At 46.5% G+C, this 21,053-nt stretch overlaps 1 protein-coding gene across 2 annotated transcripts; it reads left to right on the forward strand.

Annotated features, from left to right (window-relative positions):
• Positions 1–1,379: 1,379 nt before the first annotated feature.
• LOC104348425 (rho GTPase-activating protein 20) lies at positions 1,380–18,900 on the forward strand. Of its 2 annotated transcripts, none has more exons than XM_009953713.2 (14): positions 1,380–1,459; positions 5,885–6,055; positions 6,647–6,796; positions 8,348–8,389; positions 9,147–9,231; positions 10,125–10,202; positions 10,936–11,002; positions 11,885–12,073; positions 12,518–12,693; positions 13,223–13,384; positions 14,580–14,689; positions 15,612–15,801; positions 16,430–16,547; positions 17,135–18,900. In XM_009953713.2, the coding sequence occupies exons 1-14, from the start codon at positions 1,380–1,382 to the stop codon at positions 18,874–18,876; spliced, it is 3,360 nt and encodes a 1,119-aa protein (XP_009952015.1). In that variant the 3' UTR covers positions 18,877–18,900. The 2 variants fall into 2 exon arrangements, with proteins under 2 accessions (XP_009952015.1, XP_086326069.1); XM_086469943.1 differs by having other exon boundaries at positions 17,141–18,900.
• The last annotated feature ends 2,153 nt before the right edge of the window (positions 18,901–21,053 follow it).

Here is a 21,053-nt window from a genome sequence, read left to right on the forward strand (position 1 = left end):
TTTTGAAGTGGTCACTAATGCCCTGTTCCTAATTTCTGGGATTCCTCACATAAATCCCTGGAGACAGACTTACAGCCATGCTGAGCCCCTGTAGCTCCAGCGAGAGTGAGCAGAAGCAGTGCTTCAAACCAAGCCCCTCAGCCAGCCTTTCTGTCTGCTCAGAGAAATCAGCTCCAATGTGTTGAATGCCAGGCACCCAGAGTCACTGTAATTGCTTTGTTCTTGGCCTTCTCATCAGTGAAATGAGGATAATACCTTCCTCTAACATTGTAAGAATGTCATGTTAATGTGGTCATAAGATACTGAGCTATAATAGTGTTGTGTACTCAGAGATGGGACTAATGGTCTCACATGCAATGAATATTTCTGCATTCAGTACAGAGTCTGAAAAGTATTCAGTTAATGAAAGGAACACGCTTTCTGCATAGGACCTGTCCTCAACCAGCAGTCCTGGTTTCTTTTATTCTTAGGATATTCCATATTTTGATACGTTCAGGAGTCAAAAGATCAGTAATTCTCAGCATACGCTAAACTTCCCAGTACTTAAAGCTCTAACACAGGCAAATGCTGAAATTAGAAATGAGCTGTGGGACAGATTTTCCCATGCTTACTAAGCAAGAGCCATTGATGTAAGGATTTCTCTCCCAGGCTAAAATCTGTCATCTTTCTCCAGCACAAAAATTCATTTAGCAAATAAAAGGAGACCTGTGACCTTTGTGTGCATATGTTTTCTTGGATGGATATCATGTCTAACTCAAAAGTCTCACCATTACAGTTACCTCATTTCTATGCTATACAAGACTTGGTGACCGTGGCTGTTAAAAGGGTACAAGCATCTTGAGGTTACACTGCCTGGAGAGGGCCCTAATAACAGTCTGTTTGCTGAATCTGTAAATCATGGAAAATGAAGATAAAGGAAAATCTACTAAGTAACCACATCTGTTCCTTCAGCCCATAAAATATGGCTCCCTACGGTATTATATGCTATTCATATCTTTGTCCAGTCCAGTTTTAAATTCGATTTCTATACCTTTCCTTAACAAACTATTCCGTGGTGTGAGTCTTAGGAGGTTTTTCTTGACCTTTCCCCTGTGTTTTTTTCCTCTGCTCAATTTCATGTCATAACTTTGAATTTTGTCTGTGAAAACTGGAAGCATTTCATGTTAGGAAAGTTTTAAGTGTTCCACATACATGTGAGAGTTGACAAGTGTTTTAATGGTAAGGAAGGGGAGGGAGGTGTCTGAAAGCACAGATCATGGCTCTCAGTGCTGAGGTTTCATGGGTGTTAACTAGATAAAAAGAGAACTTGTAGAGGGCAATGAGCAGTTCTGTTTCCAAGGTGGCCAGGCTGACTTGGATGTCTTTTTGTCTTGCAGAAGATGAAGCCCATAGTCCAAAGAAGACGATCCACCCCTTCTGCCATTACTAAAGCTCTCGGCAAGTCAAAGTACCATTCCAGGTAGAGGAAACACCTTTCTGACTCCTTTTTCCACCTTTCTGTCTATATGGACTGAAATCAAACTGGTTTTCAAATTCATCTAACAGTGTTGAGCGTAATTTGTTTGTGGACAGATATGGAGGAGTTTCTTTTTTACTGGCATGCCATTGTGGTCAGCAATAAAAGCTGAGGGAAAGGAGGAGGATGAGAGGCCATTAACGTTATGGTGTTTGTCTTCCCAAGTAACCGCTATGCATGCAGAGGCCCTGCTTCCCATGCAGAGGCTGGACATATGCCCGCCAGTGGGAAATAGTGGATGAATTCCTCTTTCCCATCTTATTTTCTCCCCCTGTCCTATTGGGAGGGACTGGGAGAGCGTCTGGGTGGGGATTTGGCAGCCAGCTCAGGTCAACCCACCACACAAGGCTAGCTAAGCTGCTTATTTTCAATGGAGATAATATTAGGTCTAGGTATTTGATGCCTGTTATATCCAAGTATAAATACACCTGGACAACATTGCACAGAGCAGAGACACCCAAGTAAAATCAGGTATGAGAAACAGTGTGTAAATTTCTGTAGTGTGGTTTCCCTGTTGGCCTGGCTGGGATAAATGAGCTCTGACACTTGTGTCATTCAGCTCAGAGGGGTGTTCACAGTGCTGGCAGTATAGACCTCACCAGCGAGGTCCAGAGCGTGGAGCTGGGACTGGCTGGGAGAGTGCCCTTCCTCCATCCCTTGCAGAGCCATTCTCTGCCATCAGGTCGTGAAATGGTCTATACAGTCCAAGCTGGATTGAGTAGCAGAGCTTCCAGCTCTTCCTGACAGCTCTCCTGGCTTTTCTGTCATGTGTCCTGACCCCCATCTGCCAACTGGCGTAGCAGACTTTCCTGAGTTGTCGGCCTGGAGGTTTTCCTGAAATTCGCTTTCAGTTGGAAGCTCATGCGGCTTCCCTTTTGCCTGGTTGTGTAGCCAGTGCAGGGAGGCCAGTGTGCCTGTGCCAGGAGGGAGCAATGAGTCCCAGCTCACAAAATCCACAGGACTTTTTTCCTGAGATTTAGTGACCAGGTCTCTCATCACCTCAAACACACTGTCTTGACGCTGGGAGGCCATACCTCCAGAAGGTATTTTACTAAGAGATTTTCCTTAAATATATATCTTTATGTGTGTGTATTTTTTAATGTGTGTGTGTATATATATATGTATATGTGTGTATAAATACATCCCATAGACTTGCAAACAACAGAAAAAGGTCTATCCTCCTGCCTCTTGCCAGACTGCAAGTGAGAGAAACTTTCTCGCATGGTTCTGGCTGAACAGTCAATGAGTGTTTGGCTGATGGATTTGTTGGTGTTTAATCTACCTTCTCACATGCCACGGGCAGTGGTATAAGAAGCAGAAACAGAGATGCCCTAAGAAATGAAAGAGTCGATGCCACAGGAAGGACAGACAGAAGCAGCCACAGGACAGAAGCTGCCTGGTGCAGACCCTTACGTGGGGACTCCTCTCCCAGCGGTGTGGCTGTGGGTGAGGAGCACCACTGGGAGGTGTCAGAGGACTGGGGTGCTGAGAGGGCCCATGTGGTCCTGCTTGTGTTCTGCAAGGGCCGCTGGTTTGAGGAGAGCACAGTCATCCCCATCCCCTCAGCTCTGACTGGGGTGAGGGGCTGTGGTTTAGTTCAGTCAAGGGGAAGGAGGCCATAAACTGTCCCCACCCAAGTGGGTCTGGACAGAGTTGCGGCAGGTGGGGAAGGCCAGGCAACAGCGCTGCACTGACCGCAGGTCCTGTCACGGGGGCAGGCCAAGGAGGGACGAGGTGCACCGGGAAGGCACAGGGACACAGGACACGGGCTGCTGTGGCATTCTCCACCTCGTGTACTGGGGCTGCAGCGGCACCATCCCTGAGGAGCATCCTGGTGTTCCACCTGGCAAGTCCCTTCCCGGCCACCCCCTGGGGACTCGCTGATGGAGACTTCTCTGGCCCCTGCTCTGTCTGCTGGACCATTGGCACGAGGGCTGGCCCTGGGTTTGGGCCGTGTCTCAGATGCAGGTTCACTTGGGCAGTGAGGGGGCTAGGAGCTGCATCTGGGGATGGAGGGGGCGCTGGGAAGTCCGCCCACACCCTTGACGGTGCTGTGTGGGGTAGCATCAGCTTGGGATGTTTGGTAGGAGAACCACCAGATCCAGCCATCCTCCAGGACCGTCACATCCCTGTCGGATTACAGCAACTCTCCTTTACTACCATCTTGGGTGGTGAAAAGCTCCCTCTCTTGCCTGTGGCTCCAGAGCCATCCCATGCTCTGCTGATGCATTGCTCCTGCAGGTGTAAAGCACCAGGAGTGTTGGCAGATAGAGTCATGCCAGACATGCAAACCTTCTGCTGAAATACCAAGTGCTAGCTGTGAGCCGAGCTCCTTGGTGCTTTAGTGGGAGCTGAGCCCTCTTCAATGTCATCCTCTCTTCCTCCTGCAGCACCACGTAACTGCTAGACAGATGAGGAGACGCCACACTCGTTTCTGCCTTGCTCTGATAGCGATCTTACAAATAACATTTCCTGAGGGATTTGTTTAGTTTGATTTTTTTTTCTTTGTAAGAAAGAGATGATAAAGCTGAACCGATTGACATTTTGATCCAGACCAGCCTTCCTGAAGAATACCTCTTTTATATCACACCATAGGTAACTGCTGCATAGTACATTATGCTTTTCTGAAACAAGTGTGTGGGGTCAGTCTTGTAGGATCATTTAAAATAAAGGGCAGGACTGATTTTCATTTGGTTGTCTTCTAACCAAGTTATGTGGCTTCTTTGTCATTCCTCCCACCCCCTTCTAAATTGCACTAAAAAAAAAGAAAGAGAAACAAATTCTTGACTTTATTTGGCTGGAGAATATCCTCATGAGGGAGGGAAGCTTTAAACATTTCTCATGATGGATTGCTATGGAGGGAGCTGGTACAATGCCATCTTTGCTTAGGCCACCAGAGTATTGGTGAGATTTTTTTGCTATCCTGCTTTGTGTTTACAAAGCTGTGTAACCCCTCCAGCTTTAGGAATTCCACTGCTGAGATTACGAGATGGTGTGGCTCCCACTGCTCAATTGACGCATGTGGAAAGCTTTTAATATCAAGTTTAAAGGTGATTTAGCTTCTCACTTGTAGAGGCACCAGATGCATAAGCCAGGAATTCACTTGTTGGTGGCTGTGGAGTGGTGAGGAGGGAAGAGGGACTTTCTGCTTGCAGGAGTGTGGGTATTCCTGTGATTTTAAAAAAGCAGCTACTGGCTAGCTTTAACCTCACTCCCATGAAATCAAAAGAGCCCAATTATGAGGCCAGTGGAAACTGAGTTAAGACTAACAGTGTCAAAAATACTACCCTTAAAGCTCATGTGTTTTTTCATTTGTTTGTGTAGAGACTGCCCTCAGACTAAAGTAGTATTGCCAAGGAGTGGAGGGAAGAAGGCAAGTGTCTCTTCCACATGCATCCTTGCCTGTGGGCAAGATACACATTTTTGTCTGTGTGTAGAGACAGGAAGATTTCTGGTTTTTTTTCTGTCTACATAAATCTAAGGCTACATCTCAGAGGTTAGCTAATTCAGTCAAGGTTGGGCACACAAACATGGTCTCTGAACAAGGCTCAGCAAAGAAGTCTTGCTTGTTCATTTGGCACAATCCCACCTATAGAGCATGGGTAGACCCAGGAAATGACTGCGGGACGTGTTGTACTGCCAGCGCTGCTGACAAGAGCTTGGAGGAGACCTGAGGAGGTGCTCTGGGAGGGTGCTGAGAGGCATGTGGGGAGATTAGCACTTGGTGGAGCTCTTCCAGCTGGGGAGAGCATGAAGAAAGGATCTGGTTCGATCCCACTGATGTCTTGTTGACTGCAGTCAACATGAAAAAAACATTGGGGATTTTTTTGAAATAGTCAGCACCTATATCAATCCAAGTAGAAACAGGATGTTGGATTGCAGCCAAGCAAACCAGAATCAGATGTCTGGAATTAGTTGAGTACATGCAGTTCGTTTTCTTTGTGCTGCAGCCCTTGCATTGACAAGCAGTTCAGTACGGATGGAAAACATGCGCAGAAATGGCAGTCCCTCCCCATGTCAGGCTGAGCAGTGCCTTGGGTTTTCCATGTTCTTTTTGAGTCACAGCTCACGTGCAGGTGCAGGAAATAAGTGTTTTGCCTGAGTGAGAAATGACTCAAAAATTAATATTTCAGTAGCTTAACCTCCCCAGATTTGGTGTGGGCATTTAGGCAGTTTTTCATCTGTCTGAGGCTGGTAAAATTAATTGGGCAGAGGCAAGCAAATGCAGTTTGTAATTGAGAGCAATAGGGGCAGTGCTGGGAGAAGCACAGGGCTATCAGGCTTTTCAAAGCAGCCGCCTGTGTCCAATTACAAAACCTTGTGAGAAAAGCTTCTAACAAAACTTTATGACTTTTCATCCTCCTCCAGGGAAACTACCCTTTCCTCTTCCCATTCAGACAATGGGCTGCCAAGTGGGGTGTTCAACAGCCCAGGCTCCACTTTCATCCTGGACGAGCGAGTACAGCTAACCGTGGGCGTGCAAACCCAGGAAAGACATTTGATCTTGTTCAGTGATGTGCTGGTCATCGCCAAGTCCAAGTAAGAGGAATTCACTCACTCCTCCCCGGTATGTGCTGTTGAAGCTAGGTTCTGAGCTATTTGTGGAGCAGGCGTCAAAATAACTCTTTACAAATGTGGATCTAAAATGTGACATTTCCCCTTTCCACCTCCAGAAATTCTTCTTGATTTTAATGTTTCACACCATTTTCCTGAAGGAAAAGGTTGTCTAATTGGTTTTTCCCTTTCCCTTATGTGGCTTCTTAAAGAACTAGCATGAGGGCAAGAGGCAGTGAGGACGGAAAACTGACTCCTGGTCTGGCTACTTCTGCCACACATAAATTAAGAGCTTAGGTGATTTCAGTTATTAGCACAGACAGGAATTAGCCTAAGTCTACCTGCGTGTGACTCTAGTGAATCACATTGTCCTAAGCCACAACTGTCCTGCTGCAGCCACCAACCCCAAAATCCACTTGCAAAACTTTCTTGTAGTGCCTCCACATGCCCAGACGTTTAGTTCCAGGGAGGGCTTGTTGCTGTCACTGCAGTTGCATGACTGGAAGGTGGCGTGACCAGACTCTAGAGGTCTAGATGTTAGAATTTGGCCTAAGAAGTCCATAATTTGAATTGCAGATCCTCCTCCAGCCTGAAGCTGAAAAAGCAGGTGCATCTGAGTGAAGTGTGGACTGGCACCTGTCTCAGCGAAGTGACAGAGAAAAAGATGGGTCCCGAGAATTCATTTGTCATCGGCTGGCCTATCACCAACTATGTTGTCACCTTCAGGTATCTCATCAGTCACCAGACCTCCCTCTGCAGCCTGGCAACTGCCCAAGTCTCCCATGTGTCAACTGAAACAATGACCGAGGCTATAGAGCCCTGAACTCTACTGCAACCCTTCTCCCCATTGAGGAGAGGACTTCCACTCATGTTAGGCAGTATGGTAAAAACTTTTATGTTGGGAGACAGTCATCTTAGAAAGATATCTGCAAGTTGGTCCCTGAGATCCTTTCAGAAGACCAACCCTTGCGGGTGTTGTTATAGCCAGGGCTAACCTGGCTGCAGAGCATCCTGGAACATCACAACCCAATCTGCCATAGCAAACCAGCTTGTGCCATCACATAACCTACAAGCATGTTGTTTCAGCACCTGCCAGCAGCCCTTTCTGTAGGAGATTAGCCCTAGATTGAGAGTTTTTCATTATGAAGGACAGGTTAGTTATGTCAATATAGAATGCCAGATGGCCTTGTGCCAGGATTAAATCCTTTTTTCCACCCCTAGTGTGGCATGGGCAGCTCCTGGGCAAACTTTCCTCCTGCAACTGTCTGCCAGGGTGTCCCAAGCCCACAGCAACAGACTATAAAAATGGAAAGGTTCTTTAAGTTGGGTCTGCACAAGCAGCACGGTCCAGAGCTTGCTTAGCCTTTGCTAACCCCAAAACCAGAAATGCAGGAGAGCGTAGAGCAGGCTAGAGAGTAGCCCATTCATGTCCAAATGCCATCTCAAAGGCTGTCACAGTGTTGTGCCTGAGCTAATAAGGCTCACCGAAAAAGCAGGTGAGCTTTTTATTACCTGGAGCTCAGTCTAGCCTGGCTAAATTGAACCTGGTATATCCCGAGGGAGCTCAGGTCACTGCTGGCTCAGGTATCTCTGCTCCGTACTCTCTTTTGCAAAGCAGAGAGGTCAGTAGTCTTCAAGGGTAGCTCTGTCCTCAGGGATTCTGCTGGCACAGCTAGGAAGGGCTGATTGGGCCTGATGCTTTTCCTTCCGTGGGGCAGCTGCCTTGGTAGAAAAAGAAATGGGAACCATACCATGGTTTCATACATGCCGTCTCATCATTTCCAAGGGTCAGGATGGTCTCTCCTGCGTGATGCATTCCTGATTAGGATTCATGCTCTGACATGCAAGCTGCCGTTTGTGTCTTAGTCCAAACTCAACAGCAGTTCCATTTCCTTCGTGCCACTGAGACCTTGATTAGCCATGTGGGCAGCAGAAGCTTCTAGGAATGGCAGACATTGGGAAGGTCACTGCAAAAATAATAAGGGCTCACAAGATGAGTTAACTCCAACATCACAGAAAGATATTTGTCCCTTATCTGAACACTCGGCAGCCTGAGCAGGAAATGTAACCCAGTTTGTTGCTGGGATTTTTTTGTTATTATTATTTTTGTTATTTGTTAAATAGGACAGAAGCAGGAAAGGACTGTGCTTTTGTTCCAGGGCTTTGCAGGAAGGAACTTTGACTTACAGCTATATATAAATGAAACTGGGTAGAGTTTCCAAAGGCTGCTACCCACTCAGCACTTGTTTGATGATCTGCCTCCCTTTTTATCTTCAGCTCAGCTGACGTGAAGGAACGATGGCTGTCAGCATTACTGTGGTAAGCGACCCTCCTTTCATCCTCTTCCTGGGTGGTTCTTCTGCAGTCCTCAGAGAAATTTGTCATGCTAGGTGTCAGATTGCCCTCTGATTTTCAGCACATTTAGTGTCCAGTTACTGTTGGAAAAGTCCACCTTTGAAACCTGAATGTAGAAGCCCCTGGGTGAATGCAAAATTGGTGTTAACAGTCCAGAAAAGATGAAATCCACTAGGAGATGACATTGTTGGAACACCTTTTTTCCTTTGGAGCTGGAGCTTGACTTTGCTAATCACTATGGAAATGTCACAAGTGTTATTGAGTCTTCAGATGTTTTTTTTTATTTGAACTAAAGTTTGTGTTTTGTTGCATTTAGGGGCTACAGTTTTTTCTTTTTCATGTTATGTTTTTATATGTGGTTTCCATGTATAAAATATCCAGGCAGAAGTGTTTGTATAGGTACAGAGAGGGGAAGAAGTCTCTTGATTTGTGGAGAATAGTAATGATCCTAAGGCAGCTGGAAAGTGTTGTGCTAGACACAGCTATCTGCATTAAAGTACTGCCACGTGGGGTTTTGCTAGTCTGAGGCCTCAAGAAAGAAGCCAGTGAGAGCATGTGACCACACTATGAACATTGCATGTTATTGTTACTGTCAGAATTAATCTGTATTTTATTATAGTGCCAAGGAGCAGGTCCCTTGGACCTCTTGGATCCAAATCTTAGGGTCCTTCACAAGTTTAGTTGGCAAATTATATTCCCTCCCCTTTTCTTTGACTTTCAGGCATATCAATGAGGTAAAACAGAATGAATATCTGAAGAGTCTAACCCTTCAGATCTTTGTGCTGGATGCTGACAACTGTTCTCCTGTAAGTAAAGCTAAGACCCTGCTCATTACATCAATGCTACATGGAAGTTTGCAGGGTAGGGGCGGGAAGGCAGGGCTGTGTTGCTGCTGCTGCTATCCCTGTTTAAAATTCAAGTCTTACCCAAAAATGTTTTAGAGGATGTGCATCTGGGCAGCTGCATCCTTCCCACTGGAAGCCCACTCAGAAAGTTTTGGGTTGGAAAATCAGGAGTCAGTCAGACTCTTACCAAAAAGCAGCTAATTCTTAAGATTATTTTTGGCCTCTGGCTTTTTTTCCCTTTTCCTTCTGCTTCACTTCATCATTGGTGATGGTTTGTGGTTGAGTGCCCAGTCATTCCTGTTTTCAGTGCAGTAAGTTCAGGATATTGATCATAAAAGAGTCACTGGTGTGTTCTCCTGAATTAATTTACTGAAATGTGTCCCAGTCTCTTCATATTAATAGCATACATTTCTAGGCTTCATGCCAAGCTTGGTGGGTCACATGTACCTCCTGGGGACTCTCCCCTCAGAGAGCAACCCCAAACACTTGTGATTTGTTTGTGTGTGCCTTTGGAGTGACAGTGGCACTACTGTCAGTCAAATACTGATGTGATCAAATACAGCATCTGAACACCACCCAGTTCCTGTGATTTCTACTGGATGAAGTCTTTTGATGGCGTAATAAACCCATGACATAAGAAGTAGCGGAACAGTTTTCACAATGCATAGCCATCACCCTTAACAATGATGCCGGTGTAGTTTGAATTAGTACAACTCTTCTAACCATGAATTTAGTAAAGACAGTCAATAGACAGATGAGTGACATTTTCCCCAGATTTTCAAGCTACAAGAAACTGCAACCAAACTTCATGCCTTCTTATTAGCTTCCTGTATTTTCTCTGTTTTCCTTTCTAGACTACTGCAGTCAGTGTGTCCAATGTGGAAACTGCAGAGACTGTGATTAAGAAGACCCTCCTACAGCTTGGACTTCCTGTAAGTGTGAGTTGCACAGTGTGCCAGATCTTCGCTATGGAAGCTGGCAACATCTGATTTACAGGACAGGCAGTTGTGGAGAAGTCTAGATTTGCTGTAGCTAACCAGTAAGGCATTAATACTCTCTGGACTACAAGATGAAGCAATCTATTTGCGTGGTGCCAAGTATCAGAAACAGACATGCTTACATGCCTACATTAAATTCAAACTTTGTATAGTAAAGTCCTTTGGATTTCAGAGGATTTCAATGCTTGCAAGCCAGCATCAGGATTGAGCCAGGCTTGTGAAAGGATCATTGATCTGGCCATGAAATACTGAACAAATCAGTGATGTTATCAGATGATCCTTGCCCATTGGAGTGGTCCAGCCTTTCCCATTATAGTGTTTAATAGGTAGCTTTGACAGTGTTCCAGTAGTTTAATACCAAGGAAGGTTGTGGAACATATTGCTAAAATAGGCTGGGAAACCATCATGTGGGTTTACATGCTGCTGGCTCTCAGTCTTTTCTTCTCCTGAACCTTTTCCCTCCCACTCCATATCAGACAGACTGATCCAGAGCACCGTCCTTCCCAGCCATGCGGCTGTCCTGCAGATAGCCGTGCATGTCTGGCTCCTTGGCCTGTTCAGCTGTTTGTTGCTGGCTGTTGCTTTCTGAGTGGAGTGCAACCATGTGTACCCTCACCCTTGTCCCATTCACCTACTATTTTTCTCTTCTCTGTTACTTAACTGCCAGGTCAGGACAAGTGAACACCACCTCTGGGTGATCTCAGGAAAAGATGACGCTGCTTACCCTCTCATTGGTAAGAGCTCTCCCGTTTTCCCTCAATTCTAGCATCATGGGAACAAGTGATAAATGATACTGGTGTGTGTGGCAGAGAAACACCTCAAATATTGCACTCTTCACTTAAAAAAACAATGGTAAGGGGACTGTTGCTCATGCGAGATGTGACATCAAGCTGACGTGAGATGTCACTTGGCTTTTGTGGTCTCAGGATCTACATTTAATCAATGCATGGTGGCATCTTGGAAGATCTTCACACTTACTTCCCTTTTCCAAGCAAATCTCTGCATTAACTCTGCATTGTGTTTTCAGTGATAACCCAATAAATACATCCCCAGGCTCTCCAAGGAAATTTATGCATGTTGGTTTATTAAAGAGATCTTGCTCCAAAGACCATGTTATCCTAGTAAGACTATTATTCTGGGGCTCTTTAGACTGCACATGTTTATTTGTGGGTGTTTATTGGTGTTTGCCAAGTTGTTGCGGCACATGCTCACTTTTTGTATTCATCCAATAAACACTAGACTGTCATAGTAAGCTAACTCCTATGCAGAGCAATGCTTACAGTATTTTGTTAGTGCAGTGGGGCCCATAAGCCTATTAATAAGGGCTTAAACCCAGTTAATAATGCTTTGTTGAGTGATGTTTTGGAGAGCTGCTAATGAAGAGTGGCTGGCCAGGTTTAACTGGATGGACTTATTTGTAAAGCAGTGGTCATATATATGCATAGATGTGCCCTGGCCTCTTTAGTTCACAGGTGGAGGTTCTGAGCAACATTGCTTAGAGGCCCAGCTGCAGTGGGAACCATTGGATGTGGCTGCTTCCTCCTGCACAGATTTGGAGCTGTTTTCACATAGCCCTGTATCTTTGCTTGCTCTTTACACAACTCTTTGCTCAACAGGGCACGAGCATCCTTTCAGCATCGCATTGAACTGTGTCCGGGACTCTGCTGACCAGCAACAAGGAACCAACAATAACACCCTCCTGGCTGATGGGACAGAGGCTTCCTTCCTTGAACAGCTCCCAAAGGAAAAACAGTGTCAGTTTGTCCTGAAACCCAGGCTCCAAGCTCCAGTGCAGCTGAGGAGAGGTAGGGGCTGCAGGAGTGCGTTACAACCAGCCAGAGACTTTGCTGTTTTCCATGGCAATGCCAGACTCTTCCTAGCATCATACACATATCCCAGAGTTGCTCTCATACCTGAGCATGTGCAAAGAGGAAGAGATTGCAGAGGGGCTAAATTTGTCTGTGCAAAAGTTCAGCATTAGCTTTCAATTGCAAGCCATTCTTACCTTGCACAGACAGCTAGGTTCCCTGAAGAACAGTGATTAAATAAGAGTTTTGCTGATGGCTGAGAGGTGAACAAGTGGTTTTCACTGCTGTATATTATCTGACCAGCCCCACTAAGAGTGTAGTTATTAAACACGCGATGGTAGAAAGTCCTTGCTTTGCTGGGAACTCTGCCTGACACCTAGATCACTCACTGGCCAGTAGGAAGGACAGACGGGTGTGTAACCAAGGTCTGTTTTCTTTCAGAGTCACTCCAGAAACACACTAAGAGGAAGAAGTCCTTGATTGACTGGGCCCTGCGCCGCAGCACCAGCACCCCCACAGGCAGCCCTCCTTCACAGTCGCCTACCACCTCACGGAAGCTCTTCGGCCTGTCTCTGTCCTCTGTCTGTCCTGATGGGATCCTTCCTAAGCCAATCATGGTAAGGACCAGCCTGGACTGTTCATCACGACATAAACTTGATGTGTTTAGCCCAGAATTTAAAGCGACTTGTGGTATTTACAAGGATTGGTTGGGGAAGAAGACCATTGTTTGCTTGTGATTCAGATCTAGCTCAGTGACAAGGGTGAGAGCATCCCTCTCCTGTGTAGTCCATATCGCTTTGTGCTCAGATGTCCATCCTGTTTCAATGGGTGTCTCCAACCAGGTAGTCACAAGCTGATGAGGGGCAATGTCAGTGAACTATGCCGTGCTACATAGCCTAGACCTCATTCACTGCAGGAGTCCACTGGGCTCATGCTTGCCACAGGATAAGCTTGCCCACATGAACTGTGCTTGCAACTTAGCTGACAGGCTCTTGTCCCTGGTTAAATATTGGTAAATCTCTTGTATGTCTATCCTCTTCCCAGTACTGACTAGGTCTTATGCTAATTATGTTATATGTGAGGTATAATATACACAAACAACAGGGTAAAGTGTTAGCTCTTAAGTACAACTGGGCTTTCTTTTAGGATATGCTGCTTCTGCTGTACCATGAAGGTCCCTCTACTAGGGGCATTTTTAGACGTTCTGCCAATGCCAAGACCTGCAAGGAGCTGAAAGAGAAGCTGAACTCTGGAGATGATGTCCAGGTGGATGGAGAGTCAGTCTTTGTTGCTGCAGCTGTCATGACGGTACGTTTGGCCAAGTAACTCAGCTGTCCAGGCTATTGGTACCTTCCTTCTTTAAGGAAGCAACATGAGTCTTTATGGGTAGGTGAGATTTTGGGGGAAACAGAAAGCATTTTCCAGCAAGGCACATTCTTACCTGATGCCTTGGTCCATCTATGTGCACAAAGGTATCTGCCTGATCTAGAGGTGCTTGTTTTCACATGCAGACATGTGCAGTGGCCCTCAGGCCAGTGTTTCATTTTGCACCTCCCTGTACAAAACAGCCCTCAGCAGGCAATACAGTAATGTCTACCTCCAAGATAACCTTGGTATCTATACAGTGCCAAATAACATGCCAGAGTCTGGACTCAGGAATTCAGATGCTGCACTGACAGAGGCATGAAGCCCTTTGGTGGCAGCAGCACAGATGCTCTTTGTCCTTTCTAGATACACAGAAAAGACTGCAGGGAGATACGGGAGGACTCGTGCTATTCAAGTGCAACTGCTCTGTGTGTCCCCCAGACAGAGAGGCTGTGCTCAAAGGAGCTGGCCTGTACTATCTAGACCTTAAGCCTTTACCCTCTAATCAGCCATCAAGTAAGAGGGAAAACAGCTGCCAAATCCAAGCAGAGGGGCTGTGGTGGGTGGGGGATGAAGCTTGTGATAAGACCCAAGTGTTAGTAAGAAAAAGCCTGTCTTTTGCACTGGTAATTAAATCTGGTCAGAACAATTCAGGCACCTAAGTATCAAAAAACATCCCTGTCTCTTGCTCTTGTTGGCCTAATACAAAAAGCTGTTGACAGGGAGGATATTCAGGCACTTTCCAACGCAGGACATATATTAAGTTGTTAAATAGTCCCCCAAGAAAAAAACAGCGATCATCATAGCTGAGAAATGTTTCAGAGCTATGCACAGCCTTAGGGATGAGTCCTTTGCCTGCTGCAGTAGAGATGAGTCCTGTTCAGAGAAGGGGCAGGGCATGAGGGCTGGCTGTTCATCCTCTGCCACCAGCAGCTGCACCACAGTCCTGTAGTGCTGCAATGGAAGAGCCCTGAGGAGGATGGCTTGGTGGAAGTAGGGAGGGGAGGAGGAACGTATTTGTGTCATGTCTTGTTTTATCTTGTGCTTGATTGAATAAACAATGACTATATGCATCATGAAACTAAACCAAGGAATTCAAAACTGACCAGACTGCTCTGCATGTATATATTTAATTCAGGATTTTCTCCGAAATATACCTGACAGTGTTCTATCCTCAGACATGCACGGACTGTGGATGGAAGCTGTGGACACGGAAAATCGGGCACATAAGATTGAAGCTATCAAAAGGTTCGTAAAACCCTTTGTAAAAGCTTCTTTTGGTGGGAGAAGGCGGAGCATATGGCCCTAAGCATAGACTTCATCTTCTGGGAGACTTCTGGCAACGCTCCAGGCCATAGTAGAGCTATTGCTGATTGCCAGTGTCACTGGTCAGAACCTTTTCCTTTCAATTGTCTTTTGTGAACATTGTTAACTTTCTGACCCCAAAAAATGTCATTAGAAAATTCTTTTCTGGTGACCAGTTCAAATTACCAGAACCCACAAACTGAAAAAAGCACAATAATTCAGCCACCGGGAGTACATCAAATGTTAGTGGAATCAGATCCTTAGCAATGGTAACTCTTTTCTTCGGTGCACAAAATGAAGCTGATCATCGTATTGGCAAGCATAAGCCCTGCCAAGACAGTGACTGGGACCTTGAAAATGGCTTCACTGCCTTGAAACTGCTGCCCTGAGCAAGAGTAGTCTGTCAGCATTCTGTGGCATACGCAGTATATCAAACCTCTTCTTGTCAATGGCTTTGAACCTTACCATTTGGCCTGGGCCTCCTTCCTCCATTGCCTCTGTAGCATGGGACACAGGCAACAGCATTGTCTCATGTACTGCTTGCCTGGAGCTGTATGAATCTCCTTTGGGTGATCATTGTTTTGTTAAGGCTTTATGGACTTGTACCCACGTGTTCTGGACGTAAGTCCCTTTGTCCCTCCAGCTCTGTGACCAGAGCGGGTAGGTGTACAGATGTAAAATTGTGACTCTCATATGAGTTGGTGGAGGGGAGTGACACAGTCTTACTTTATTTTCAAATGTGAATGTCTCACACTGGTTGCAAAAGGGCAGAAGGGGGCAAAAGCTTTGGGAAGCGACTTACGATATTTGAAGAGCAGATTTTTGTGAACAGCACTGTTTTCCTTTGTTCCCACTCCCTGAATAGTCTAGTCAACCAGCTGCCAGAGGCCAACCTCATCTTACTCAGACACCTCTTTGGAGTCCTTCATCATATTGAGCAGAATTCCGGTGTGAATCAGATGAATGCCTTTAACCTGGCTCTTTGCATAGCACCCAATATGCTGTGGCTACCAAGTCCCACTGGGCCTGAAGAGGAGAGCAGGTCTACAAAGAAGGTAATCTTTCATGGCCTCATGCTTGTCTTCCCCTCTTACTGCTTTTTACAGGCACTGTATTTTGTAGACTAAAGGAAGCCATAGGATCAGTGCTGGCTGAGTGGCATCCAGGCTTCATCCTTTCCCCTGTGCAGGTATGCCCATTCTGGTAGGGGAATTTAGCCACTTGCTTTATCCAGGGTGGAACGGGAAGCTGTGGTTGCTTTACCAGATGAACTTCCTGTGTGGTTAAGCAAGCACAAGAAAGATGGAGCAACTGCAGTTAGACACTGCCACTTCAGCTGGGTCTAAAGCCATCTTGCAGAGTCAAAGTTAGCAATGAACATGACAGTGCATCAGAGGGGAGGAATGCTTGCTTGCAGCTTGTGAGATGTTATAAACAGTAAGGAAAATTGTAGCACATGCTGTACCCGGCGCACTGTACCAGTTCATGTAGCTCGTATTCTTGCTCCAGGTGTAGTTCACACAGACACATTGCTACATTCTTAAGAGCTTCCTGAGCAAAAGGTTCTGTAGCAAATTACATCTTTGTCAAAAGAAAATAAACATTCCAGGACTGATTTGACTTGGTTTATATAGCTGGCTATATATTCATGAAACTGACTCTGTAAATTCATGTCTTTGCCAGGTGGCCTTGTTAGTGCAGTTCCTGATTGAAAACTCAGGAGAGATTTTTGGAGGCGACATTGCGTCCTTGTTTCAAAGACGAGACAAAAAGAAATCCAAAAACTCAGAGGACTCTCTGGGTAAGTTGGCAGTATTGTTTATCTTCCAGAAATGTTTAAAAGCTTTTAATAGGTAAATGCCTCATGCAAAAGAGTTTGCTTTCCCTTCACGATCTTCCATGGAGAAGCATTGAAAATACAGTTGATTTAGGTTTTCTCTTTGCCTGTCAGGCACAGGCAGGAAGCGAGGGCAAAGCAGAGGACTGAGGTGCGTCGCTTCAAATGTGTCCTTGCAGATGGTTGTCTTCCTCTGTGGCTGCCGTTCAACCTGTTCCAGCCATCGCAGGAATTTAGTGTAGCCTTAGCAATGCCATCTCCCAGCAGTCTTTTCTTCCAGCTTAGTTCTGTAAAGCTAAACCAAATGGTTGAATGGAGAGAGATTTAGTTGTCTCTGTTAACTGTGCTGTGAATGCAGGCAAGTGGTGAAAGTTCAGGTCACCAAGCCAGGATTTTTATATATTGTTCCCAGTCCTGCTCTTGTCCCTGTGAAAGTAATGGATCATCTTTGTTTTTCCATGAACTTGATAGTATTTTCCTGCCTTGGTTGTAAGGTACTATATGGTGTTAGGAGACATAGGCAACAAATTAATTTGTGTTCTCTGCCCCAGACATAGGCTTGGCTCAGCATGACGAGTCCTCTGATGAGCTGGAATTTTCTGCTTGTGTCCCAGAAGGACCAAAGGACCACCTGGTACCTGAAACAGATGCCATTTTTGAACCATCTGGTAGCTTGTTATTCAATGAGGATCAGGAAGACTGGGACTTGTTCAGTGAGATCACAGCCTGCTACCAAAGCAAAGCCAAGAAGAACACCAGTGCAGACAGCTACGACCTCCTGGAAGAGGAGGGCTCCTTCTGCTCCATTGGCTCAATACGCTCACTCAGCCCGGCCAGGGACCGGTGCTCATCAGAGCCCAGCGTCTGCCTCAGCTCCCAGCTTCCTGCTCAGAGCCACGAGGCAGTGGCCCGCCAGTCGAGCTGCGATGCCACCATCATGCACAGCCATACAGACTATATCCACAAGCTCAAGCAGTTGCAGGTGGAGAGCCAGAAGTTGATTGATGAAGGCCTGAGCCCTGGGGTTAATAAGGGCAGGCAGAACTTGTGGCAGTCGCCTCAGACCAGCTCTAGAGTGAAGAAGCTCAGCCTTCAGAAATCCAGCCTGTCCAACAGGTCCAGCTTCTCTAGCCTGTCCTCTACCACCACCTCCCCATCTGCCTCCTCACTCAGCTCCTTAGACAGTGCTTTCTCCTACTGCTCAGAGTCATCAGCCATTAGTCCCACAGATGTCTCATCCCTGCCATTCACGTTCAGCACATCTGCCAGGCTTCATGCTGTGTCCCCCAAGATTGCCAAGAGGTCTCCGAAAGAGTGGCACAAGTCCTTCACGTCCCCTGTGCCTTTACATCCATGTGACCTGGACAGTTTCCATGAGTATGAACCCAAGGCCATAGAGAGCAGTCATTGCTTTGGAGAGAGGAAAAGTTTTCCAGCTGTTAGTGGAGCTGCTGTGGGAGGCCCACTAACTGACATTGACTGGGAAGAAGAGGAGACACAGCTGAGTTGTGTAGGAGGCCCTGGCCCAGGGCTCAACAGTTGGGATTACGCCAAAGAGTTTGACCAAAACCCTGAGCTCCCAGCTGCCAGCCCAGCCAGCAAGAAATCCCCACAGATCAGCCACCAGCAGCATAGGGAGAAGGCAGTAAAGAACATAGAAATCAAAAGCATTGACGCCTGCCCTCCAAGCCAGGAAAGCCTGAAGCGCACCAAGATAACTTTTTACGTGGCCCCAACTAAAGAAGGCTTTTGGGGGTCTCCAGTGGATAAGAAAGAGGAGAGATCCATGGCAAACACCAGCAGCAGTGACTTGCCCAGCAGCAGCACTGAGCAAAGCCTATCCAAGAGCTTCCAGACTGTGAGAGTCCATATCCCCCAGACAGTTTTCTATGGGCAGAATACCCCCCTTGTCCTGCAGTCCATCTCCAGGCGCTGCCACCGTGAACCAATGATCCTATCCCCACAGGCAGAGCACAAAGAGAGCCCCCAAAGTGCCTCCACTCCCGAGGAGTTGGAGAGCAAGCCAGTGGAAATGGCGCAGGCGCCAACCCAGAGCAAGGGCTTCAGCACATTCAGCCACACTATCCGTATCATCCTCCCCACCTCCATTCGAAACACTGTCAGGGAGTATTTCAAGCACAATGAAACCAAGACTTGTCCCATGGCTGAGGCAGAAGCAGTGGAGAATGAACTACTTCGGAGCAGGGTGGAGTGGCTCAGGAGCCAGCCACTAGCAGAGGTGGCCACAGAGGAGCATGATACAGTGGCATTTGCAGAAGAGACATTTGTCTAAGGAGATGGCTGTGGAAGAACTGAATATTTTTTTGTGTATGTGCAGCAGAAAATACTCTGTAAGATATGATCAGGATGTGAAGAATCTAGCAGGCTGCATGGGCCAATAAGTGTAAAGTGACACTATTGTGTATGTAATGTTGGGGTTTAACATTCATCTTGTCTGGGGCGGGGGGTTGTTCTTGTTTTTTCTTTACACCCTTTTTTCTGCGCACGAGACTTCACTGGCTGCATGCCTAGTGGGGTGGGCTAAGTGCCACCAGACTCCCTGTTTGTGAACTGGCTGACCGGTACAGGGTCTGACTCTGTGTCTTTTTAAAGTGGGAAAGGAAAAACTCTGCTTTATTTTCCCCAGTCAACTGCTGATGTGTGTGGATGACCAGAGAACTGGTCAGCTAATGCTAACACTCCATCAGAATTACTTAAAAATCTTTACGCTTGCACAAAATCCTCCACTATTCGCTGTTCATCACCACCATTCATCCAAAGGCAGACCCTTCACCTCCATCCCAGAACTCACTGCTGCTCTCTGCTCATCTTTTGTCCCCCGGAGGTCTGGCTGACAGTCTGCATTCATTACTGTTGAGGCTGGGTTGCAGAAACACCAAATGCAGCCCAGAGCCCAAAACCCAGCTTTCACTGACGGATGGCATATGTAACATTTTTAACCACAAATTGCTTTTTTTTCAAATTAATTGTGCATAGATTCTGTCATCTCATACCTCCCCCAAAGCTAGCATTTGACAGAGCCATGGTTACTATAAAGGATTTTAGGACTGTCGCTTTGGCAGGGCTATGAACATTTGTCGTCTTTGGTGTCCTCTGGGAGTAGCTGGTCCTTTTAGTCCTAGTAAAAGGTGACATTATATTTCTGTAAATGATGGTGACATTTCAGACGGTCCTTTCCAGAGGCAGTGTGGATAGGGCAACTAATAAAAGTCCTGGTCATGCTGAGAGGGACTTAAGCGGGATTTGGCTTTAGCATGAGGTCAAGGAGTTGTGGAAGTTGTCAAGAATGTTGTTGAGTGGGTACTGAAGCAAAGCCCCATCTGGCCAGAAAGTTGTCAGACAGTCCATAAGCTGAGACTGTCCAGGCTGCAACAGCACTGATGCTGTCTCAGAGATGCATTGAGTTCCTGCTCAGCATAGTACATGGCCCAGCGTACTCCAGCAGAAATAAGTTTGGAGAAGTGCCAGGCAGGGATGTGCTAAGCAGGCTGCTTGTGTGGCACCACTAAAGAAATGCAAGCAGTGGACTCAGAGCATCCCCATGATTCCACTCAAAGCAATGCTCAGAAGCACCACAGCCGTAATGGGACTTGCTTAGAGGGTTGTGATGCTGCTGGCTGAGCTCTGAAAAGAAGCTGAGTGCACCACATTAGTTTGACAGGCACTAAGAAAATGGTGGGAAAAGTCTCAAAGGTTAAAAGGTTCAGGATGTTTCATTTGAAAGTTATGTGAGAGTTCTCTAAGGTGGTTTCTCAGAGAGACACTCCTTTCACTCAATTAACAGTGAATGGGTGAAGGGAAAGAGAAATACATGAATCCTAATGCTTGAAAGGTAGTCCTTGTGGAGTAAGTGCTCCTGCAAGCTGCTGAGTGTCTGCAAATAGCCACACCTGGAGTTGCTCGACACCTGCCACAGTTCAGTCCTTGCACAGCAGGGGAAGCCACCTCTGTAAAATGATCAAGTAGGTATCAGACACCTCCACTCATCTGCCAGGTGCCTGTGACAGTCAGTGCCAGGGAGCTGGCCCAGCACTGCAGATTCACACCATCAAATATGGGGGCAGGGTAGAGGGCGGGAGCCCAAAGCCCACTTTCCAAGGTGTATAAAGTTTGATTTGTTATAGGCAGCGTGTTTTAACTCTCAGATGTGGCACTCCCAGATCACCTTGGTGGCCTTTGTATGATGAAAGTTGTATATAATCATAATACAACCCCCCCACACCCTGCCATCCTTTCCCTCACACATGAACACTGATGAGGCATTCACAGTCTTTTCCAGCGCTACAGTTGTAACTATTTCAATAAAAGACACAAGTTTGTTTGTCATTGTGTGGTGATCACCTTTTGTTCCCTTGCTCTTCCGTCTCTTCTGTGCTTGGGTGGTGGCGTCTGCAAAGCACCAAACCGTGCTGTGAAACGCTCATTGTTCCCCCCAGATCTGCGAGGCTG

Source organism: Leptosomus discolor, chromosome 9 (genome assembly GCF_034619465.1).
Source record: "Leptosomus discolor isolate bLepDis1 chromosome 9, bLepDis1.hap2, whole genome shotgun sequence".
Lineage (NCBI taxonomy): Eukaryota > Metazoa > Chordata > Aves > Leptosomiformes > Leptosomidae > Leptosomus > Leptosomus discolor.

Bases quoted from the DNA above. Each gene is read 5' to 3' on its own strand.
- LOC104348425 (XM_009953713.2), top strand. From the start codon at position 1,380: ATGAAGCCCATAGTCCAAAGAAGACGATCCACCCCTTCTGCCATTACT. The intron at 13,385-14,579 runs GTACGTTTGGCC...TATTTAATTCAG, and splicing joins TTGCTGCAGCTGTCATGACG to GATTTTCTCCGAAATATACC. The intron at 15,802-16,429 runs GTAATCTTTCAT...TGTCTTTGCCAG, and splicing joins AGAGCAGGTCTACAAAGAAG to GTGGCCTTGTTAGTGCAGTT.